This window comes from Acartia tonsa, chromosome 4, assembly GCF_053477335.1.
Source record: "Acartia tonsa isolate MP-2025a chromosome 4, ASM5347733v1, whole genome shotgun sequence".
Taxonomy (NCBI): domain Eukaryota; kingdom Metazoa; phylum Arthropoda; class Copepoda; order Calanoida; family Acartiidae; genus Acartia; species Acartia tonsa.
The window spans coordinates 40,576,088-40,596,586 of record NC_137263.1 but is presented as its reverse complement, the minus strand read 5'-3'; the positions used below and the strand labels follow the sequence as shown (position 1 = coordinate 40,596,586).

General features: G+C 32.1%; 2 protein-coding genes across 2 annotated transcripts in view; both read left to right on the top strand.

The window, feature by feature from the left end:
* Positions 1-838: 838 nt before the first annotated feature.
* LOC145315471 (uncharacterized) lies at positions 839-19,198 on the top strand. The gene is made up of 10 exons (XM_080155453.1): positions 839-859; positions 9,020-9,103; positions 12,917-13,030; positions 13,457-13,507; positions 13,781-13,849; positions 14,921-15,049; positions 17,249-17,299; positions 17,593-17,640; positions 18,139-18,232; positions 18,642-19,198. Exons 1-10 carry the CDS (start codon positions 839-841, stop codon positions 18,965-18,967), a joined length of 987 nt encoding a protein of 328 aa, XP_080011579.1. The 3' UTR covers positions 18,968-19,198.
* uzip (beta-pore-forming protein unzipped) overlaps positions 1,000-20,499 on the top strand; it is a 265,056-nt gene continuing 245,556 nt past the window's right edge. Inside the window, exon 1 of the mRNA XM_080158155.1 lies at positions 1,000-1,045. The gene's annotated coding sequence lies outside the window, so the exon portion shown is untranslated. The remainder of the gene's footprint in view (positions 1,046-20,499) is intronic.

Below are 20,499 nucleotides of genomic sequence, written 5' to 3'. Positions count from 1 at the left end.
TTAAGTATTCTAAGTAATATAGCAAGAATGACTACATTTATAAGAAGCGAAGCACACCAAAAATCATTAATGGACAAACGTACATAATGAATTATAGAGATGATATTCATTTTATGTGAAAAAAATCGAAAGAAAGATAATAGGAAATAACTCAGAATATAACTGGACCCTTTATAAAAAATAAGCATTTATATCTTTTGATTCATGACCGATAGACCGACAGACCAAATAAATTATATACATACTCTGCTCATTGATACAGGAAATCTTTAATAAAAATTTCAGGTGTTTATTTTAATAGACAACTTTTTCTATTAACATAGTATTTTACACGCACAGGGTATTGCACTTGTTTAACCTCTCTATATACAATTCAAGGAGGCTTTCTTTGATCTAATGGGATATTGAGATATTTTCTTTTGAATTAATATTGTCAGTGATTTTATTTCAAGTATATTTGCATAAGCCACCTTAGAAGCGTAATTTTAGGGCTTTAGGCAAAACAGCAAAGCAAATTTATTAGATGAGAAAGTTTATAAATAAATATTTCTTTTAAAAGATTTACTTATAGGTTGACCATTCGAACATAAGTGCAACGTAACATAAATGATCAAAAACTAATACTTTTTCAGATAAAAATGAAATATATTTTTTCAAATTAACTCGAAAACATTTTATTTGCTTTTAAAATGATCCTTACTACTTAAGAAGCACACCCACCTAAGGCTCCACCAAGAATATGCCCCCCGCCCCCACAAATGTATATTGAGGGTTGAATTGAAGCAATGCAAACATTATTTTAAATGGGTAGAAGTTGGTTTGAAATATTTCATTCAAGATGAAGCTGTCAGCCAGGAAGGTAACAAATTAATATTCTATAACAGTGACAAATTCAATTCAGGGATAAGACAATGGAAAATAAATTAATCTTCCAGAGAATTATTTCTTAAACTTTGTGAAAGAAAGGGTTGTAAATCAATTTATTTTCTCTGTGAATATTTTTAAACGACCAAGCTAATATTGCTTGATTCACTTCTACAAGAGATGCGATTGATAATGAAGATTTTTTTCTTTGAAATATATTTCGTTATGAAGCATCAGTAGTTACTAATTTATAAATGTTATGGTTGAGATAGATTTATAACTGTTAAAAGTGAATATTTTTATATCTAGTGATTAATTATTAAATGAATTTTTCTAGAGCTCAAGCAGTGAATTAAACATTATAAAATGTTAGCATCCAATTTGGATATTAAATGTCGACAATATCAACACATTAAATGGGCTAAATTAACGATTCCTCCCTTTCATCCCCTTTAACACATCCCCTCCCCTATGACTGGATGAACAAACTGACCAATAAACGAGTTTCATAATAGCAAACTAATAGTGTTGTAGCTGCTTTATTTTAAAGTAGTGATATTTCTTTGTCTGAAGCTAAATATCTCAGAAATTACTGGACCAAATTGGTTTTACTCTTCAGCTCGGCTTTAAAATATCTATGGGGTAAAAGCATTGAAGCAACTAATTAAAAAAAGTACTATAACTAAAAAGAACTCATTAAATTGAATGATTCATAAGCCATTTCCAACGTAGAAATTATAATGATTTTGAATTTTGATAATTGTACCATAATGTATAAAACTTTAATAATCTACTGAAGAAAAAATTGCGATGTTTAAAAAGTTTCTGAATAAGAACTGATTATGAAAAGTTTAAAGTTGTGATTACTTTCAGGGAGGGAGGGGACATTGGCAGTTTATTACACTAGTCCCCAAAGTTTTATGATAGTTTTTTCTTATTTGTTGGCTTTACAACTTTGGGGACTTTTAGTGAATTTTGTTTGGTTGGTTCATTAAGATGAGCGTCCAAACGTTTCAACCACTAATTGTAATATAAAGAAGGGGTAATTTTGAATATCAACATTGGGAGTGTATATCAATTTATCGGCCATTGTCTTATCCCTGGATTACATTACTAATTAACTAATGAAAAGACATAAAAATTGTATTTATCCTTATACTAAAGTAACATGATGTTTGTCTGTCTGTGTGTCTGTACCGAAGGATCTCGCTAACCGCTGAACCGATCGGGTTCTCCTTAACAGGGTAGATTCTCATATGTCCCGGAAAGGTTTTGAACTATTTTGGTTGAGGGTACCACCACCCTCCCAAGAGAAATCACAAAAAATCGAAAAAAATTTTATGTTCTCGATTTTAGAAAGAGAGTTCAACGCAAACATAAACGTCAAACGCAACAGAGACATATCTCAAATATAAAAAAAACATTTAAAGTGCCACTAGAGGCCTCTAGGGGCGTAGCCGCTAGTGAAGTATATGGCAATCATCCAATCGCCAGAGGTTAGGTTAGATTCAGTAGGGAATTATACAGAGCCCCATATGGCTTTTGAGCATGGAAAGAAAAAGACTTATTTAGAGCTCAGCTTTAAAAATGTCCACAGTGGTCCTCAAGGCAAAAGAAGTTTGACAAAACCTACCATAAAAACGGACTATATGGCCATCAAATATACACATTGGAGGGCCAAGAACTGATTTTCTTAAAATCATAGCTGTTCCTTCTTGGGGTTTATTTCATTTTAAAGTTAACAGACCTAATTTCCTAAAAAATCAAGGTTGTTTGTCGCGATTTTGTTGCTTTGGATTCAAACCTTTATAACTTTGGCTGTATGAAAGACTCATGAAAGCTAAACCTACCATTGGAAAGCCTATTGAATGACAATTTCATCATAGCTTTAAATATTTTGTAGCTTTCTTACTTTTTGCTCTACAAGGAAAATTGTAACCAAAGGTAGAAAATTTTTTGATAAATCTATTCTCAGAAAGGCTTTCACTAGGGTATTTTGATATAAATTTTTCAGGATTTTTCTTATGTTCAGTGATTCTTTTGATGACAAATGCAAAAGATACACTTTCATACATTTAATTTGGTATATTTGCATTTTTTCTACCTTGTGCCAAAAATTTTTTATAAAAATTATAAGTTGGTGTATATTTTTTTGTCCAAAATTGTACATAAATTTCAGGAATAAATATTAAGAACCATCAATTGCCACATTTTACATGTGTAGTTTTAAATTTCCTATATTTATGGTTGTGTAGGAGCCTCAAAAATGCTAAACCTACCATTGTAAAGCTTGTTGAACACTCTATCCAAATAAATCTACGACTTTAAAAAAAAAATTTACTTAAAAGGCTTGCACAGGATTTATGTTAGGTGTAATAAATTTCACCAAAAATGTTTTCTTTCCTACAAAATTTGGAGTAGAAGGGAAGTTACAAAGCAGTAATAGTTATCACATGTCCTGTTTCAACACCAATCTATGGAGGGGGTGTGCCCCCCCCCCCAAAAAAAATGGTGCAGGGCTTAGGTGCACCCCCCCCCTTTCCCCCCCTAAAAAGGGAGGGGGGTAACATTTTGATAGTTGAAAATAATGCAAAATTTAAAAATTTAAAAAAATATTTTTTTCAAAACTCAACAAGATATAATATACCCCCCCTCTGGACCCCCTCCCCTATCCCATATCTATGGGGAATAATTCACAGTTGGGGGAGAGGGGGGGGGGTGTAAAAAGTGCATGAAGTGTCATCATCATTGCCTCTTAGTTCTCGGCAGAACTTAGGCCATGCACAATGGTTCTCCAATCTTCCTTTGTTTGGGCACGTTTTGAGGCAATGCTGAAAGATAGAATTTTTAAATCTTTTAGTTCACTTAAAGGGACTGTAAACGTAAATTTTTCTCATCTTAATATCAAATCTTAACATTATCTCATTCATAATATCTCACAGATAGAGCAAAATGTGCTTTTGTTTGGTTAAGAAACGGCTTTTTCCAACGATTATTATAAGGTACAGGGAAAGGAAGAAATTTTACTTATTATATAAAATGTGCATTAAATTCTTTTTTTCTCCCATTATAGCTAAAATTAAACTCTTTCACATAGTTCTTGATTTTTCCTAACGGTTAAGCTAACTTTTAACATAATCCTTGCTTTAAACCAATGTATAGTTACTTAGAAATTGATAAAATAAGCAATATTTTTTATTGAAAACCAAATACAATAACAAAGCTAGAAACTGGTTTTTTTTAGTATCAAATTAACTTTAGATGGCCCATCTCTCGCCCACCTTTAATTACAAAATTTGTAAATAATAAAGATGCAATATTTCTTTATAAACAGTCTGATAAAAGTGTAAACTAATTCTCCAAAGTGGGTTGTTTATAGTCCAACACAATAAAAAAGGATATTATCACTTCAAATAATCTCTGAGATTCAACCCTTTGTAAACAGTAAGGTATTTTTTTGTCAATAATACGAACTTAAAATAAATCTTTATTACTTAATTTCTACGTTATTACAGCATAAATTACCAATTTTATATCATAAAATCAGGGTTTCGGATCCGGATCTGAATCCGGATCCGCAAGGATCCGCATATTTTCGAGTCCAAGGATCCGGATCCGCAAAAAAATGCGGATCCGGATCCTTGGACTCAAAAAAATGCAGAAAAAAGGGAAAAATCTACCTAAATTTATATACAATCTCAGACATTCTCTTGATGAGAGCCAATCTTTAAGGTTTAGGGTCAGACTTGAAAATTAAAAGTATTTTTGACTTCGAATTAAAGAATAAATATTTTTGAAAGGTTTGGTGATTTTATTTATATTGTCAAGGATCCGGAACAGGATCCGGTAGGATCTGGATCCGCATCCGGATCCGCACTGACCAAATTTTGAGGATCTGGATCCGGATCCGCAAAAAATCAATGCGGATCCGAAACCCTGCATAAAATAAATGCTTAACAGTAAGTAAATAGTTTAAAATATATGTGTTAAATATCCCTACAAACATTTTAATAAAGAAAAAAGTTCAGATTTTCCCTGTTTTTCCAGTTTTCCCTCCCAAAATACTAAAAAATCAAGGCTTAAATCCTTGATATTTTGTTAATACGACGTTTTTAGTTGATCAGTTTATTGAAAGGTGCTTAGAAAATGTTAAGATTTGATAATATGATGAGAAATTTTTACCTTTACACTCCCTTTAAGTGTTCCCTCCTCCAAGTTGTTTTTGGTCTACCTGGTTTCCTCTTTCCTATTTGGGGGTTCCAAGTCAAGGCCTGGATTTATCATCATGCCCTTTCCTTAGTGTGTGCCCCAATCATCACCATTTCCTCTGTTTTATTGTCAGTTTAATGTCTGACATGTCACTGCGCTCTAGAAGCTCAGCATTAGTGATCTTATTTGGTCAAAAGATCTAGTGGATTCTCCTGAGACGTTTATTGATATATGTCTGTAGCTTGGAGACCACTGCTGTGTTTAGGAACCAAGTTTCAGCCCCATACAGCAAAACAGAGAGAATATCTTAACTTGGTCTTTATGGAGATGTTGTTGGAATTCCAAATTTTGTTCAGGCTGGCAAAGGCGTCCTAGATTTGTTAATTCTAGCTTTAACATCTGTTAAAGTGCCTCCAGCTTCATCAATTTTACTTCCAAGATACTCAAAACAATCTACATCCTCAAGAATTTGGTCTCCAATAGTAATTGGTCCTTGGGAATTTGCATTTAATTTGAGTATTTTGGTTTTAGGAACATTAATTTCTAGTCCAATTTTCTTGGAAGTTTCAGCGATCATGTTAGTCCTTCTTTGCATTTGACTTCTATTGCTTGTTAACAAAGCAATATCATCAGCAAAGTCCAAAACTCCTAAATATTTTGGATTGCCAAATAGCTCCCAGCAAATGCCATCATTACTTTCACAGTTCTTCATGATCCAGTCAATGGCAAGGAGGAAAAGGAAGGGAGAAAGAAGGCATCCTTGTCTGACACCTGTTACAATCTCAAAAAAGGTTGATAGTTTACCTTTATACATTACATTTCCACCTCCTTTATGAAAGATAGCTTTAATGATATTGATTATCTTTTCTGGAATGCCATAGTGTTGGCAGATTTTCCAGAGAGATCTTATGTCTAAAGAATCAAATGCTTTTTTGTAGTCAATGAAGTTTACAAAGAGCTCAGAGTTCCATTCCTTGGATTGCTCTATGATGATTCTTAGAGAGGTTACCTGATCAATATTGGAACGGTTTAGTCTAAATCCAGCCTGATTAGGTCTTAGCTTTTCATTAACCTTTTTCTTTATTCTATTAAGAAGAATCTTACTAAGGATATGGCCAGGTACTGAAAGAAGCATTATCCCTCTGTAGTTTCCACATTGGGTCAAGTGTCCTTTTTTGGCTAATAATGAGATATGTCCATTCTTCCAGTCCTCTGGGCATAACTCATCATTCTATATCTTTGTGATCAAAGGTAGGAATGCCTCAGCTGACGTAACTATGTCTGCTTTTATGACCTCAGCTGGTATGTTATCAGGTCCAGTGGCCTTGTTATTTTTCAAATTTTTAATAGCCTCTTTGATTTCCAATAGATTTAGCGCTTGACAGTCAATGTCAAGTGCATCTGAGGGTGGAATCTCAGTTTCTTCCTCTAGAACTGGAAGATTTAGCAGTTCAGTGAAGTGCTCTGCCCATCTATTTGGAATATCTTCATCAGTTTTAAGGAGTGAACCATCCTTGTCCCTGATGTGTGATCCTGATTTGTGTACTTTACCTGCAATGCTCTTAGTAATCTCATAGACATCTTTCATTCTATTTTGATTAGCAGCATTTTCTGCTCGCATAGCAAGGTTTTCCAAGTGTTCTTTTTTGTCAATTCTGACACTTCTTTGGATTTCCCTGCTGAGCATCTTATACAGGTCTTTATCTTCTGGAAAGTTTCTAGAAAGTGTCTTTTGTCTTACATCTCTTCTTTGATCCATGAGATCAATGGATCTTTTAGTGATCCACGGCTTTTGGTTAGCCTTTTTGAAACCTAATTATTCTTGGCTAGTATCATTATAAACTTTTTTGATACTTTGCCCAATATCTTCAACTCCATCTTCCTCTTGAAGAGTCAACAATTCAAATCTGTTCTTTTGAGTGAGCTTAAACTCTTGTAGTTTTTCAGAGTTTTGAAGGGTTGTTAAATTATATTTCTTCCTGGGGTTAGGGTTTGAGTCCTGCTTTTTAAATCTAAGCCGAACTTTAGAAGATAGAAAATAATAGTCTGAATGGTCCTCTTTCAACCCTGACATCAAGGAGAGAACCTTTTATACATCTAGATATACAGATGTGATCTATCTGTTTAAAGGTTCTTTGATCTGGTGATCTCCAGGTGGCAGTATGAATCTTCTTGTGTTTAAAGATGGTTCCACCAATGACAAGTTTGTTTTCAGTACAAAAACTTACAAGTCTATCACCATTGTCATTTTCCTTGCCATTACTTAAGCCTAGGCCATATTTGCCCATGACTTCTTCTAAATTCTCATTATTACTCCCCTCTTGAGCATTGAAATCTCCTAGGAGCATGGTCAGGTCCTTTTCTTTATGACCATTCTTAAACACAGAGTCAAGCTGGTCATAAAATTCGTTTTTGACCTCTGTATCTGCTTGTTCTGTAAGAGCATATGCTACTATAATTCTCAGATTGATGTTTATATCTGAGGATTTGAAGTAAGCCTCCATGATTCTTGGACCATGGGGTTGGTAACTGATCATGGCCTGCTCTGCTTGCTTGGTCAGCATAAGAGCCACCCCTTGCTTATGTCCTAGATTCTCATTCATATGGCCTGAGTAAAGTATTTTCAAGCCAGAATGATGTTTAAACTCTCCATTATTTGTCCACCTTGATTCGGTAGCCAGGATATCAACCCTGGCTTTAAGCATTTCTCAGCAAATGTTTTCTTTCTGGCCTGACTGAAACATTGTCCAAACATTCCAGGTGCAAATTTTTGCTGGTCTGCGGGAATTCAGAATCATCTGCCTGACTAGTCCTTTAGCGGTTTCTAAGCCAAACATCATATTGTTGTTTCCAACCTCTACTTCGTTCCCGAGCCCAATGTTATATCTTGTTGATTTTTGAAAAAAATTATTTTTTTAAATTTTGCATTATTTTCAACTATCAAAATGTTACCCCCCTCCCTTTGTAGGGGGGGAAAGGGGGGGGCACCTAAGCCCTGTATCATTTTTTTTGGGGGGGGGGGGGGCACACCCCCTCCATAGATTGGTGTTGAAACAGGACATGTGATAACTATTACTGCTTTGTAACCTCCCTTCTACTCCAAATTTTGTAGGAAAGAAAACATTTTTGGTGAAATTTATTACACCTAACATAAATCCTGTGCAAGCCTTTTAAGTCAATTTTTTTAAAGTCGTAGATTTATTTGGATAGAGTGTTCAACATGCTTTACAATGGTAGGTTTAGCATTTTTGAGTCTCCTACACAACCATAAATATAGGAAATTTAAAACTACACATGTAAAATGTAGCAATTGATGGTTCTTAATATTTATTCCTGAAATTTATGTAGAATTTTGGACAAAAAAATATACACCAACTTATAATTTTTATAAAAAATTTTTGGCTCAAGGTAGAAAAAATGCAAATATACCAATGTAAATGTATGAAAGTGTATTTTTTGCATTTGTCATCAAAAGAATCACTGAACATAAGAAAAATCCTGAAAAATTTATATCAAAATACCCTAGTGAAAGCCTTTCTGAGAATAGATTTATCAATAAATTTTCTCCCTTTGGTTACAATTTTCCTTGTAGAGCAAAAAGTAAGAAAGCTACAAAAAATTTAAAGCTATGTCTGAAATTGTCATTCAATAGGCTTTCCAATGGTAGGTTTAGCTTTCATGAGTCTTTCATACAGCCAAAGTTATAAAGGTTTGAATCCAAAGCAACAAAATCGCGACAAACAACCTTGATCTTTTAGGGAATTTGGTCTGTTAACTTTTAAATGGAATAAACCCCAAGAAGGAACAGCTATGATTTTAAGAAAATCAGTTCCTGGCCCTCCAATGTGTATATTTGATGGCCATATAGTCCGTTTTTATGGTAGGTTTTGTCAAACTTCTTTTGCCTTGAGGACCACTGTGTGTCATCATCCTTGATTTTATTTAGGTTTTGTTGGTGTTTTTAGTGTGTGCTAGTATACCTCGCCCGGCCAGCTCGGAAGATTTCTTTGAAAAAATTCTTGGCTTTAAGGTAGGTTTAATACAAGTATGATGATATCTATCTATAAGCAAATTTAAAAAGTAGATAGGTTTTTGATAATATAGTTTTAAGAACGTTTCTATATAAGAGCCTAGGAAAGGGACTTTCTAGAGGCTAGGGGCGAAACCGCTAGTAAGTATATATAGTGGATAAAAATCAAACGTTAAGTAACACTATGCTATTCAAGCAAGCAGTTACTCTTAGATATAAAAAAGTAGTATGATAATTTGTTATTAAGTAGGATCTCGTAAACAGTTAGACAGACTCTCCCTTCAAGATGAAAAGCTTAGAAGTAATTTGATAGGTCAAATACCTTAACCTCTCTTGGGCCGAACACTAAAGGGGCGAATTTTTAGAATCTGCAAGAAATTGAAATTAATATTTTTTTTTGGGGGGGGGGGGGGGGGCGAAGGAAGGTCATCTTTTATTGGGAAGGTGAAGATACCGTCCCCCAAAATAATTAAAAACCTTCCTAGACCTATAAGAAGCTTCACCACAAAGGAGAACCATAACGGTTCAGCTATTAGCGAGAGCTTTAGCTTCAGAAAAAAGCTTACTATTTTATATAATACAATTCTAGATGCTTAAAGTAACAATTAAAATCTTTTAAAGTGTTTTTTTTATTATTTGTTTCTATCAAAAAATGTATAAAATTTAAAATACTATACAGGGTGAGTCAGAAAAAACTGAGTTTTCCGATTTTCTGATACAACCAGTAGGAATATGGAAAAACAATTATAGGTTCTTGTTCTCTATAAAAATACACATTAAACTTAGAAAAGGTGTTTTTGAATATCTCTGAAAACCACGGCGCTTTTTAGAGCATAAAGATTTCAAAAAGTGTGTGTGATGACTTTTTCGGCCATTATTTTGTACTTTTTAGGTAGATTTATGAATAATAAAAAATGTCTACCATTCTAAAAATATAAACAAACATATTTTTTGATTATTACAATTTGTATTCAACAGATTGTAAATATTTAACATCTTAAAAATACAATTTATTTAAATTAAATTATCACATTACAAATCAAACGTTTTGTTGTAATCTATTGTTAAGATTTAATACTCCATGACTGGAAAACCAGCTCATGACCGGAAATTTTTCATCTTGTTACCTAAATTCCTACCCCCTCCCCCTGAATTTCCTCTATATTTGGTGCAAGACTGGATTTAATCTCCAAAATCTTCGCCCCCTTTTGACAAATTATACTTGTGTGTTATAATCCATTATAATAACTTCATTCAAATAGGGTAGGGTTTCTAAAAGGCATTTTTATTTTAAAAATTCAAACCTTGATAACTTTTTTATCTTAAGAGATTTTTTTGTCAAATAAAAAGGTTTTTTTTTCTTTTTACTATAAGCTACGTTATTATAGAAGATTCTTTTAAACCACATGCATCACAATCAAGAAATATGAAAAAATGACAATTGCAGTATTCTAAAAATGCTTTTGTGAGGAACCAAAAAGCATTTCACCTTTAAAACTCATTAAAGTACTTTTCTTAGACCTTTTTCTAAATAAATATTGAGTTATTTAAATTTTTCTTGATCAACATTTTTCACACAAGGCATTTTTTGACACCATACACCTATCATAGAGGCCACATTTTTAGAGATAATAAAAAACACTTTTTACAAGTTTGATGTGCTTTTGTACAGAGAACAAGGATATATAATTATTTTTTCTGTATTCCTTCTAGTTGTTTCTGAAAATCGAAAAACTCAGTTTTTTCTGACTCACCCTGTATGTTAATGCTTAAATTGTAACGTGTTGAAAAGCATGAAACAATCAATTTTCATGGAACCTTGTAAATTGTAAACTATAAAAGTCTAGGCTGCCGTTTGAGGTACAATGTAGTTTGTGGTCGGACTATTGTAATGAGGCTTTATATCTGTCAATATCGTTTACATATGTATAAAAGCTATACTATAATTTCGTTTTTCGCCGTGGTATGTAAAATGACAGGGTTTTGTAATCCTTTTTTTTCTTTCAATTATGATTTTGTATTCTTACTATTCATATAAATGTTATTGTTTTTGCAGATCATAAATTTAAAAAGTTAAAAGAATGAATCTATTGAACGGTTTCTATTAAACCAAGAGTAAGTTTTGAAATAATTTTGTTCACGAAAAATTGTTAACCCTGAATAAATTAAAGCACCTTCCACGGCAGCTTTCTCAAGTAGTAAGAACCATAACCCCCTAATAATAAAATAGTTTTCCCTAACAAAATAGAAGCATTCTGTCAACATGCAATTTCAATGGTTTTTTGGCATCCACATAGAGTTGTTATACCTAACTTATCATTTATATGTCGCAAGTAGACATACGTCGACTATATACGTCAATAGGGAAAAGTGATTATTACTGACATATGATAAAGTTTAATTTACATATTTATTCAGCAAATTAAAATTACAAATTAAAACAGTTTCTTTTGGCACGCTATTGTGGAAGAAATAATTCTTGATTTATAGGCAAAATTAAAATCAAAATTCCTTTTTTTACTAAGGAATATTTTAAGCAAATTCATTATGTTGTATAAAATATTGAATAATATTTGGTTTATATGTGCCATTATACCATGTATAAGCTTCCTTAATTGTTACTTTACAGTTATATTTTCAATTAAACAAGGACAAAAACATCCTTAGACTTAAGGCTACTTGTTACTTATATTTCCTAAATGGCCGTTTATGAGAAAATTTTAAGTGTGCTTATTAGACCTGTTACTCAAAATGCACTTTTTCGAATATAATTCTTCTACTGACACAAAAAGATACATTAGGCAGGGAGTAAGGGAGGGGACAATGGGCAATTAATTCAATTTAAGAGTTTTTGAAGAAAGGCCATGAAAACCAGAATAATCCCGAAAATATGGTGGAAATTGTAAAGTGAATGTTGATTAAATCTAGAAAACCATAAACTAAGAAAAAAGTTCCAAGAAAAAAAGCAATCATTTGAAGATAAGATTACCAGTATTACAGACTGACATAACCATTCTGTAATTAATTACTAGAAATATCTCCCTGGATCTCTTTAGATGACAGGGAAAGAGAAAAGAGATTTGGGGGCAAGTGATGTGAACACGGAAAAAAGGGGCAGGCAGGCGTGTAGCTGGATGGGCAAGTATATGACCCGCACGCCTTCCTGCCCCTTTTTATCCTGTATATTTCCCCCACCTCCCTTCTCCATTTCCCTTTCTTGTCTACTTTTAAAAAGGAGGTGGGGATGAAGGGAGTGAAATATAGTATGGGAGGGGGGCCGTGTATTTATATTTGAACTACTCTCTGTCTGCAAAACTATATATATTCAAAACTAACATAGCGAGTAACGGCATTTCTTGCGCAAGTCCCCAAACTCAGTCAGAAACTGCTAAATTCTTGCACATTCCCTTTAAGCCAGTCCCGAAAGTCTGAGACTCCTAAAGATTGAATATTCGATCCATTGTCCCCTCCCTTACTCCCTGTACATTAGGGGCCTAGAAATACAAGTACAAAATTTCAGCTCTCTATCTCTACTGGCTGCTTAGCGCCAGGCCTCTAAAAATCAACAGATAACCTTTAGCACGGCAGTTTTAAAAATTTCTCATCAATGTGCAGGTTTTTAGCATATTTCAACTTCATCATATAAGGCCAAAGATATTTTATCAAAAAAATCTTTTGTCAAAGTCAACTCTAGTAGTCATCTTTTAAATTTATGTTAAAAAAAGATGGTAGAGTGAAAGTTTCGGTGCTCAGCAGCCACTTTAAAGAAAATAGCCAATTATTCATTACAATGATTGTTAAATTATTGTTTAGGATAAAATATTTGGAGGAATAGGGAAGCTGTTTAAAGACGACAATTGTGGTTGCCCTTGCAGAGAATATTATGTTCCTAAATGTGTCACTGAATATAGAGAACAATGTTACCAGGTGAAGTAAATATTGTATAAAATACATCTAAAAACGAAATTGACAAAAACACACCCAATTTTTGTCAAAAACACAGGGGCTTTGTTTTTGATAGTTGTAAAAGTGGCAGCACCCCTTAGTATATTTTTAATATTGTAGTTGCCAGGTCTAGTATCATGTAACGTTAAAATTGTAGTTACCCTATACAGAATATATGTAGGGGGTGAAAAAAGGGACAGAGAGACCTTTTCAATTTTAGGGTGGTCTTGACACCTCTTTACATTCCTCTACCATGCGCCACTGGTTTCTACACTATCTATATTAAACCTCATTGTTAGAAAAGTCTTAGGACAGTTTCAGCATGCCTAAACTTACGAACAGAGCTATTAATTATGGACTAATTTTAAATAGTTTACAATTTTAAATATATTATTATGGAATTTTTAGGAGCATTATGAAACCAAATGTGTACAGGTCCCAGTTCAAGTTCCAAAAATGGTAAACTTTTAATTTTATCTATTTTTTTAAAAAATTTTTTCACATTACAAAAGACTTTTAGTTTTGTATTGTTTTTGATTGACACAGTAATCAGAATTTGTTTTATTTCATCACGTATTAGTTTAAGGAAGTTTTTTATTAATGTTGGGAATGCTAAGCAGATTTAAGCCCACCGGGGCTAGGATTGAGTAATAATATTTTTGGCTTACAATTATTTTAAAAGGTTTAGTGATTTTTAAAAATATGAAAACATTAAAAATATTCTTTATTTAGGCAAAAGAGATTGATTGTCAAAAATGTCGAAAGTTTCAAGTGACGGTCTACAAGCCAAAGTTATTCAAGGTATGTTAAAGAAGGTTTCGGGTTCGAATCCTGCGTCATTGCATAGTTAAGCTATAGAGATGCTTTTTAGGATAAATCATAATTTATTTAAACATACTACTTAGATAACAGCAGTTTATCAAACGTCATTATTAGAAAATTTCAATAGAGAAGTATTCAATTTACGTATTATGATAATAGCAGATTCTTTAGAAACCTTTATTTTAAGGAGATATTCAACCTACACTTTATAACGGATAGCGAAGCATCCTTACATTTTCCATAGGGCTTATTCATTATTATCGGGCTTTTATATTGAATTTGACTTTGACAGTTAGGACATTTATACAAAGGTTATATTGTTTGAAGAAAAATCCCATATTCTTAGATGAATAAACTTAATTTTAGTTTAAAGCCTTCAATTGTTCACAAAAATCTACGAACTGCAATGCCAGTTTTGTCTATCTCTAAAAGATATTCTAAAACTCCGATTTTTTCCCCATGTAAATTGAAAAAAAAAGGTTGCTGTATATAACACATTATCTCATTTGTTGGCATTTTATATACAAACTAGCAGTGTCCAAACTTTTCCATCAATACGAAAGAGATAATTTAGTTCAATCAATAATTTTATAATTAATCTTTATTGTTAGAAAATTTTTGAACATTTATAAAGTTATAAAATTGTATTATAACTAGCATGATTTTGTCAGGTATACAAAGTTTTGAATTGGTAAAACAGATAAATTTAAAGCAAAAGTAAGCATTTAAGATATAAGAAAGTAATATTTTTGGTTCAGATAAAGATGTAATCATAACTACCATGCCAATATAAATTTCTTCTACTAAAAAGAGATAAAAACAAGGATGAGAACACCCATAAGTATAAAAATTTAAGTTGTAGAATACGGACAAGGAAATTAAAGAGCAAAATCTAGAATATTAGAGAGAAAAATCACGAAACCTTTCTGACATATTTCTTACCTTTCGATATTTATTTTCATTATGATGATGACAGACTAACAGTCAAATTAAATTACATACTGGATGCTCAAACAACGAAACGCGAAAATATGATGAATTTTATTGTAGGAATGCAACCCTGTGTACGATGAGAAGTGTAAAACCAAGTATGAGAAGCACTGCAAAGTTACAGAGAAATGTGTTCATATTTATAAAACTATGTGTACTCAGTATGGCTATGAACAGAGGTGCCAACAGGTAAACTATAGAACAGTTCTAGATTGTAGAGTAGCAGACCTATACAATTTTTTTTTACTTTTACCTCTTAAAACATTTGGGGATTTTATTTGAATCAAAATATAAATTGAGCAATGATAAATTAATCAATTTTGAAAGTTGGAAATGAAAGTTGCTGAGCACAGCAAATCATTTAAAAATGTTCTCATCCTACCAGGGATACAAGGATGTGTTAATGTTAGATATAAACTTTTCAACCAATTCAATTTAAAAGTTCTGCTTTACTTTAGCTTAATGTTTTTGGCAGCAAATTGCTTTTTACATTTTACCTTATATTCCTGTTTTCATACATACATATTTTACATGTTCTGTAAAGGAAAATATTTTATACATTTTTCTGTAAAGTATGAAAAAATGGACAGTTAAATAACATAATACTTAAATTTTGAATATGCCTTTTTGCCTGAATTAAGGCCTAAATGTTTTTAACACGCATTCTTAACAAATAAATGTCTTTCCAACCGTTTTCCTTTCCATGATCCCCGTTTTTATTCTAAAGGAATGGTTCCAAAAATAGTGAAATTATCTAACATTTTATTTAAATAAAAGGATTCTTATAGATGTTTTCTTTTTAGAAATATTGATTTAATTAAATCAAATATGACTATTGATATGACTTTTTATAAAAATTCTTACAATAATAGGTATTATTTATAATTTATTATTTATATAGTATTTCATTTTATTTGTTGACTTTTTGTAGTTTATAAACTTTGGGCTTTATGACTAATGAGTTTATCAAATAAAATAAGGGTTATTTCTTATGAAAGATTTTTACAAAATATGATCAAAATTATATTCTTTAAAACTAAATAAAACTATATAGCGGATATTTCAAATAACTCAAATTGTTATAAGAAAAGAAAGAATATTCGAAATATAGTTTTTTTTATAATGTTGTAAAACTTTTTCATTCATGGCATCGTATTACCGTCATAGAATAAGGAGGAATAGAAATGAAAACCCTAAATATTTCTGGGAAATTTGAAGGAATCTTTGACTTGCGCAGTAAAGACAATAATGATATAGTACAAATTACAATGACTAGTTGGACAAAACTAGAAAAGTTTAATTTGTATCAACATCTAATATAAGAAACATAAGAGCGCAACCTAGTTTTATAATATAAATACTGAGACCAATATTTTTTTGTAAATTTTCTTACATAATTATTTTTTTAAGGCTTAATATGCACATTAAATTCATTTTTAATCCGTTGTGAATAGGGAAGAGGAAGCTGGATTCTTGGCTACATGGCTTTTAGTAAATCATTGGAAAAGAAATTTATTTTGAATATTTTTTCTGAATAATTACTGAAATCGTGTTATTTACTAACAGCCTTGTAGCCGTTTTGGTCTTTCAAAAGTTCCAATTTTACTTTAGGCTAGCCAGGCAGAATCTTCTACCTGGATTCTATTCTATACTTTATCTTCTTTGATTACCGTATTATCGAAAAAATCCGTGTATTTATTGAGCCGAAATATTTTTCTAACATCTCGATCAATATGGCTCTTTTCACCTTACAGTGTTTCTTCTGGTAGAACCCAAACAGGTTTACATCCATTTAGTGTAAGGATACCCTTCCACACTCCCAACAGAAAACGGCCCTTGTAAAAACTACTGGAGGCCTTTAGGAGTGTAGCCAATTGTTCTATTGAGAAGCACATCTATAAATCAATCCATTTTAATAGATTAATAAAACATTCTATTGCTCAAGAAAATATAGATTTTATACATATTTTCCTCCCCCTGGAACATTTTTCTATTTTGCATATGTAACACTTTCACACAGCTTTCTATACTATTTCAAGGATATTATACATTTATATTTTACTTTACTTCAAAACTTCCGTAAAACTTCTTATATTTAAGTTAAAATAAGAAGAATTTGATTCGTATATTTTTTATTGAGATTTCTGAAGATGAAAAGAAAAAGTGAAATCTACCTTTCCTTTCTCCCTCTTCTGGGCTAATCTTTGTTCTTTGCAAAATACAAAACTCGAAGGCCCATACAAAATTGTTCTTTCTTTTTCTCTTTTCCCAATTACTTCTTTGTCATAAATCAAATTTTATTTATTTTAAAGCAGCCGTCATCTGGATTCATTAACCAGGTATTATCTAGAGGTGTATGTTATTTGAAACATCTATTTTAATTTCCAGGTTCCTTCAGAGAGTTGCTATCCAGAAACAGTTTGTCACAAAACACCTCAGGTATTTTTTTGAGGATTAGACCACAAAAATTCTCTCTTTAAAATTTGCCTTTAATGAACTTTTTCTTTTTTTCATGTTGGTAAACCTTTTTTTTCATTTTTAGATTATTTTTTAATATTTTTTAGTAAGATTAGGTTAGTTATTTATGAGAAGCAGCAGAAACTTAAAGGGGATAGGGTTTTCCATGATAGAATACTTATGAATTACATATAACTGGCACTAACAAAGTGATATAAGGTCGTCTTTGTTACTAGAAAATAAAATTTTAAAAAATGAATTAATGTTTATTTCAGACTTCTTGTGTACCTATCAAAACAGAGATGTGTAAAAAAGTTAAAAAGGTTTGTTTGGTTGAAATTTCAATAAAGGTTTAAAAAGAAGTAATAGGATTTTGGTTAAAAAAAGTTATATAAAACAAAGCTTTAATGATATTATAAAATTCAGAAAGAGGTAAATTCTAACTTGAATAAATACTTCTATAAAAACTAGCGGCTAAGCTCCTAGAGGCCCCTTTCGATAAACTAATTTTTTTTTTTTGGGGGGGGGGGGGGGTTAGGGGTTAGTCGAGAATTCCGCCCCCCCCCACTCATTTTTAATTTTAGTTTTAAAAAGAAAAAATACAATTTTTTGAGGGGGGGGGATTTTTTTTCTATTGGTGATTACTCAGATGGGAGGGTGGTGGTTCCCTCCTCCATCATAGTTCATAGTTATTAACCTTCACAGGACCTATGAGAGGCGGTTAGCGATATCCTTTGGTACAGACAGACAAACAGACAGACCGACACAGAGAGATCCTTTTACTTAATAATAAGGATTTACAAATTACTTTTTTGAACAAGGATGTTCCAGTTCCCGAGGAGAAACACGAGTGTTTACCATTTGAGAATGTTCATGACCATGGACCTGAACCTGCACACTCTTGTCCAAACTCAGGTAAAAAATTGTGTGTTGAGCGGCACGCCCAAATGTGAATGCTCAGAAGTTAACCAATAATCAGTTTAATTGCCGATAAATGAGCTACTGTAACCTCCCCCCTGACAACATTCATTAGTGAGGCACAATATACGGACAATATGATTTATAGAGCAGATGTCCAGTGTTCATAAATCAAGAATAGATTTATTCATTTTTGGAAAACATCACAAAACCTTTCTTATGTATTTTACATGTTTTAATGTTTTTTTTGTACCATAACTGACAGAATGACGGACGAAATCTTTAAAAAAATGTCTTTAAATTTTTTACATTGGAATTTTTTTGCTAACCCGTTATACTTCAGATATTTAACAATATTCTCTTTATTGCTTCCTTTTATAATTAATTATTAAAATATTTTTTTTAGTATCAGTATATGGTGGTGATGAAGGATTCAATAATGGACACCAAGACCAACAACAATTCAACGGATACCAACAACCAGACTTTGCTGCTGGCTATCAACAACAACAACCACAAGGATATGGGGGACAGCTAGAGCAGGCATACAATCAACCGCCACAGCAAGGGTATAATCAACCGCCACAGCAGCAGGGATATTTCCAACAGCCACAGCAAGTGTACGGCTCCCAGCCAGATCCTTACTACGCCCCATCGGCGGATTTTTATGGCGGAGGTGGCGGAGCTAGGTATCAAAGGCATGCTAGTGGGAGGGTCAAATTAATAAACTAACTTTTTTTTTATTTCTCGCAACGATTAATAGAAATTGTCCAACTGAGACAAAATTACCTAATTTAGGAACAATGTTTTATTGATAAATGCATTCTTGCTATTTATATTTATTTATATTAATAATGGGCATTAGAATGAAAAAAAAATCAAAATTTTTACCAAAACGTGATTTATAGTAAAGCATTAATTGCAAAAATTTTTTTTCACAACTTTTACAACAAGAAAAAAAAATATTTCAAAAGCGGATGTCCTCAATTTTTTTTTAAATTCAACAAAAGTGCTTTAAAGCAGGGATAAGGGATAGGAAACCTGGCCATAAATTAGGTCTCGGCCTGGTTTTGAAAGGGATCATGCAACTTTTACCATTTGCCTAATTTAATGACCTTACTGGCGGACGGCTCATATTGGCTACCGCTCTAAACCAATAGTGTTCTGTGATTTGGGCTTGTTTTGTATCAACCAATCACCAATTGGCGGAGCCAATTGGTGATTGGTTGATACAAAACAAGCCCAAATTACAGATGGCGGAAATTTTAGAAGCAGGCAATTCTAGAAAAAATAATGATTTCGTCTGCTACGAAAAAATAAATATAAATGGTGTTAGATCACATTAGTTTAATTATTAAATCTGCTTAGAGTTAAACATTAAAAAAGGGCCATATAGAAAAAAAAAATAACGGGATTATTTTTTTGGAAAGAAGGTAGCTACGAATTTTCATTTGGTAGTTTATAAATTAGATGTTGTATTTTGAATTTTAAAAATTTAGTACGGAATTGTATCAACACCTTAACCCTAATTTTTGTACAATACAACACAGTACAGATATATCATTACTTTATAGTATCCAAAGAACTTGATAGAATGTTACCCAAGTGCATATTTATTTATTTATTTTGAATTTTAATTAGCAATGAAATTTTCAAATAAAATTTTTACTCATTAATAAAAATGCAAATAATACAAACTAAAATCTGTCTGAGGGAAACCCAACGATAGCTTTCTGACAGTTCAAATTACCAAAGTAAAAGATAAAAAATTTTGGGAGAGAATAAACTTCATTTTAACAAAAGCCATTAATATATAGGTTTATAAAAAGTTATGTTTTTTACTTTAAACTAGCTACCTGAATTTGATTCTATACTTTATCTACACACACACACACAGCTTTTTCAGATAGCCTGATATCTAGTTGCCGAAAGTGTACGCAGTTTCCTGGGTGTTTTCTCATCCTAGCTCAATATTTACTACTAGCTACAAATCTTCAAACTTCCCTTAAAAAATCAAAATTTGAATGTATAAACGATTTATACATTATAAATTTGAATTTTTTGAATTTAGATTTTTTTTTGAAGTTTGAAGCTTTTTTAGCTAGTAGTAAATATTGAGCTAGGATGAGGAAACACTCAGGAAACTGCGTACACATTCGGCAACTAGATATCAGGCTATCCTTTTTCATTAGCATTTTATACGAACCACTGCGCTATCCCAAAACTGGTTTATTAGGCTAGAAATAGGCCTAGGCTTGAAATAG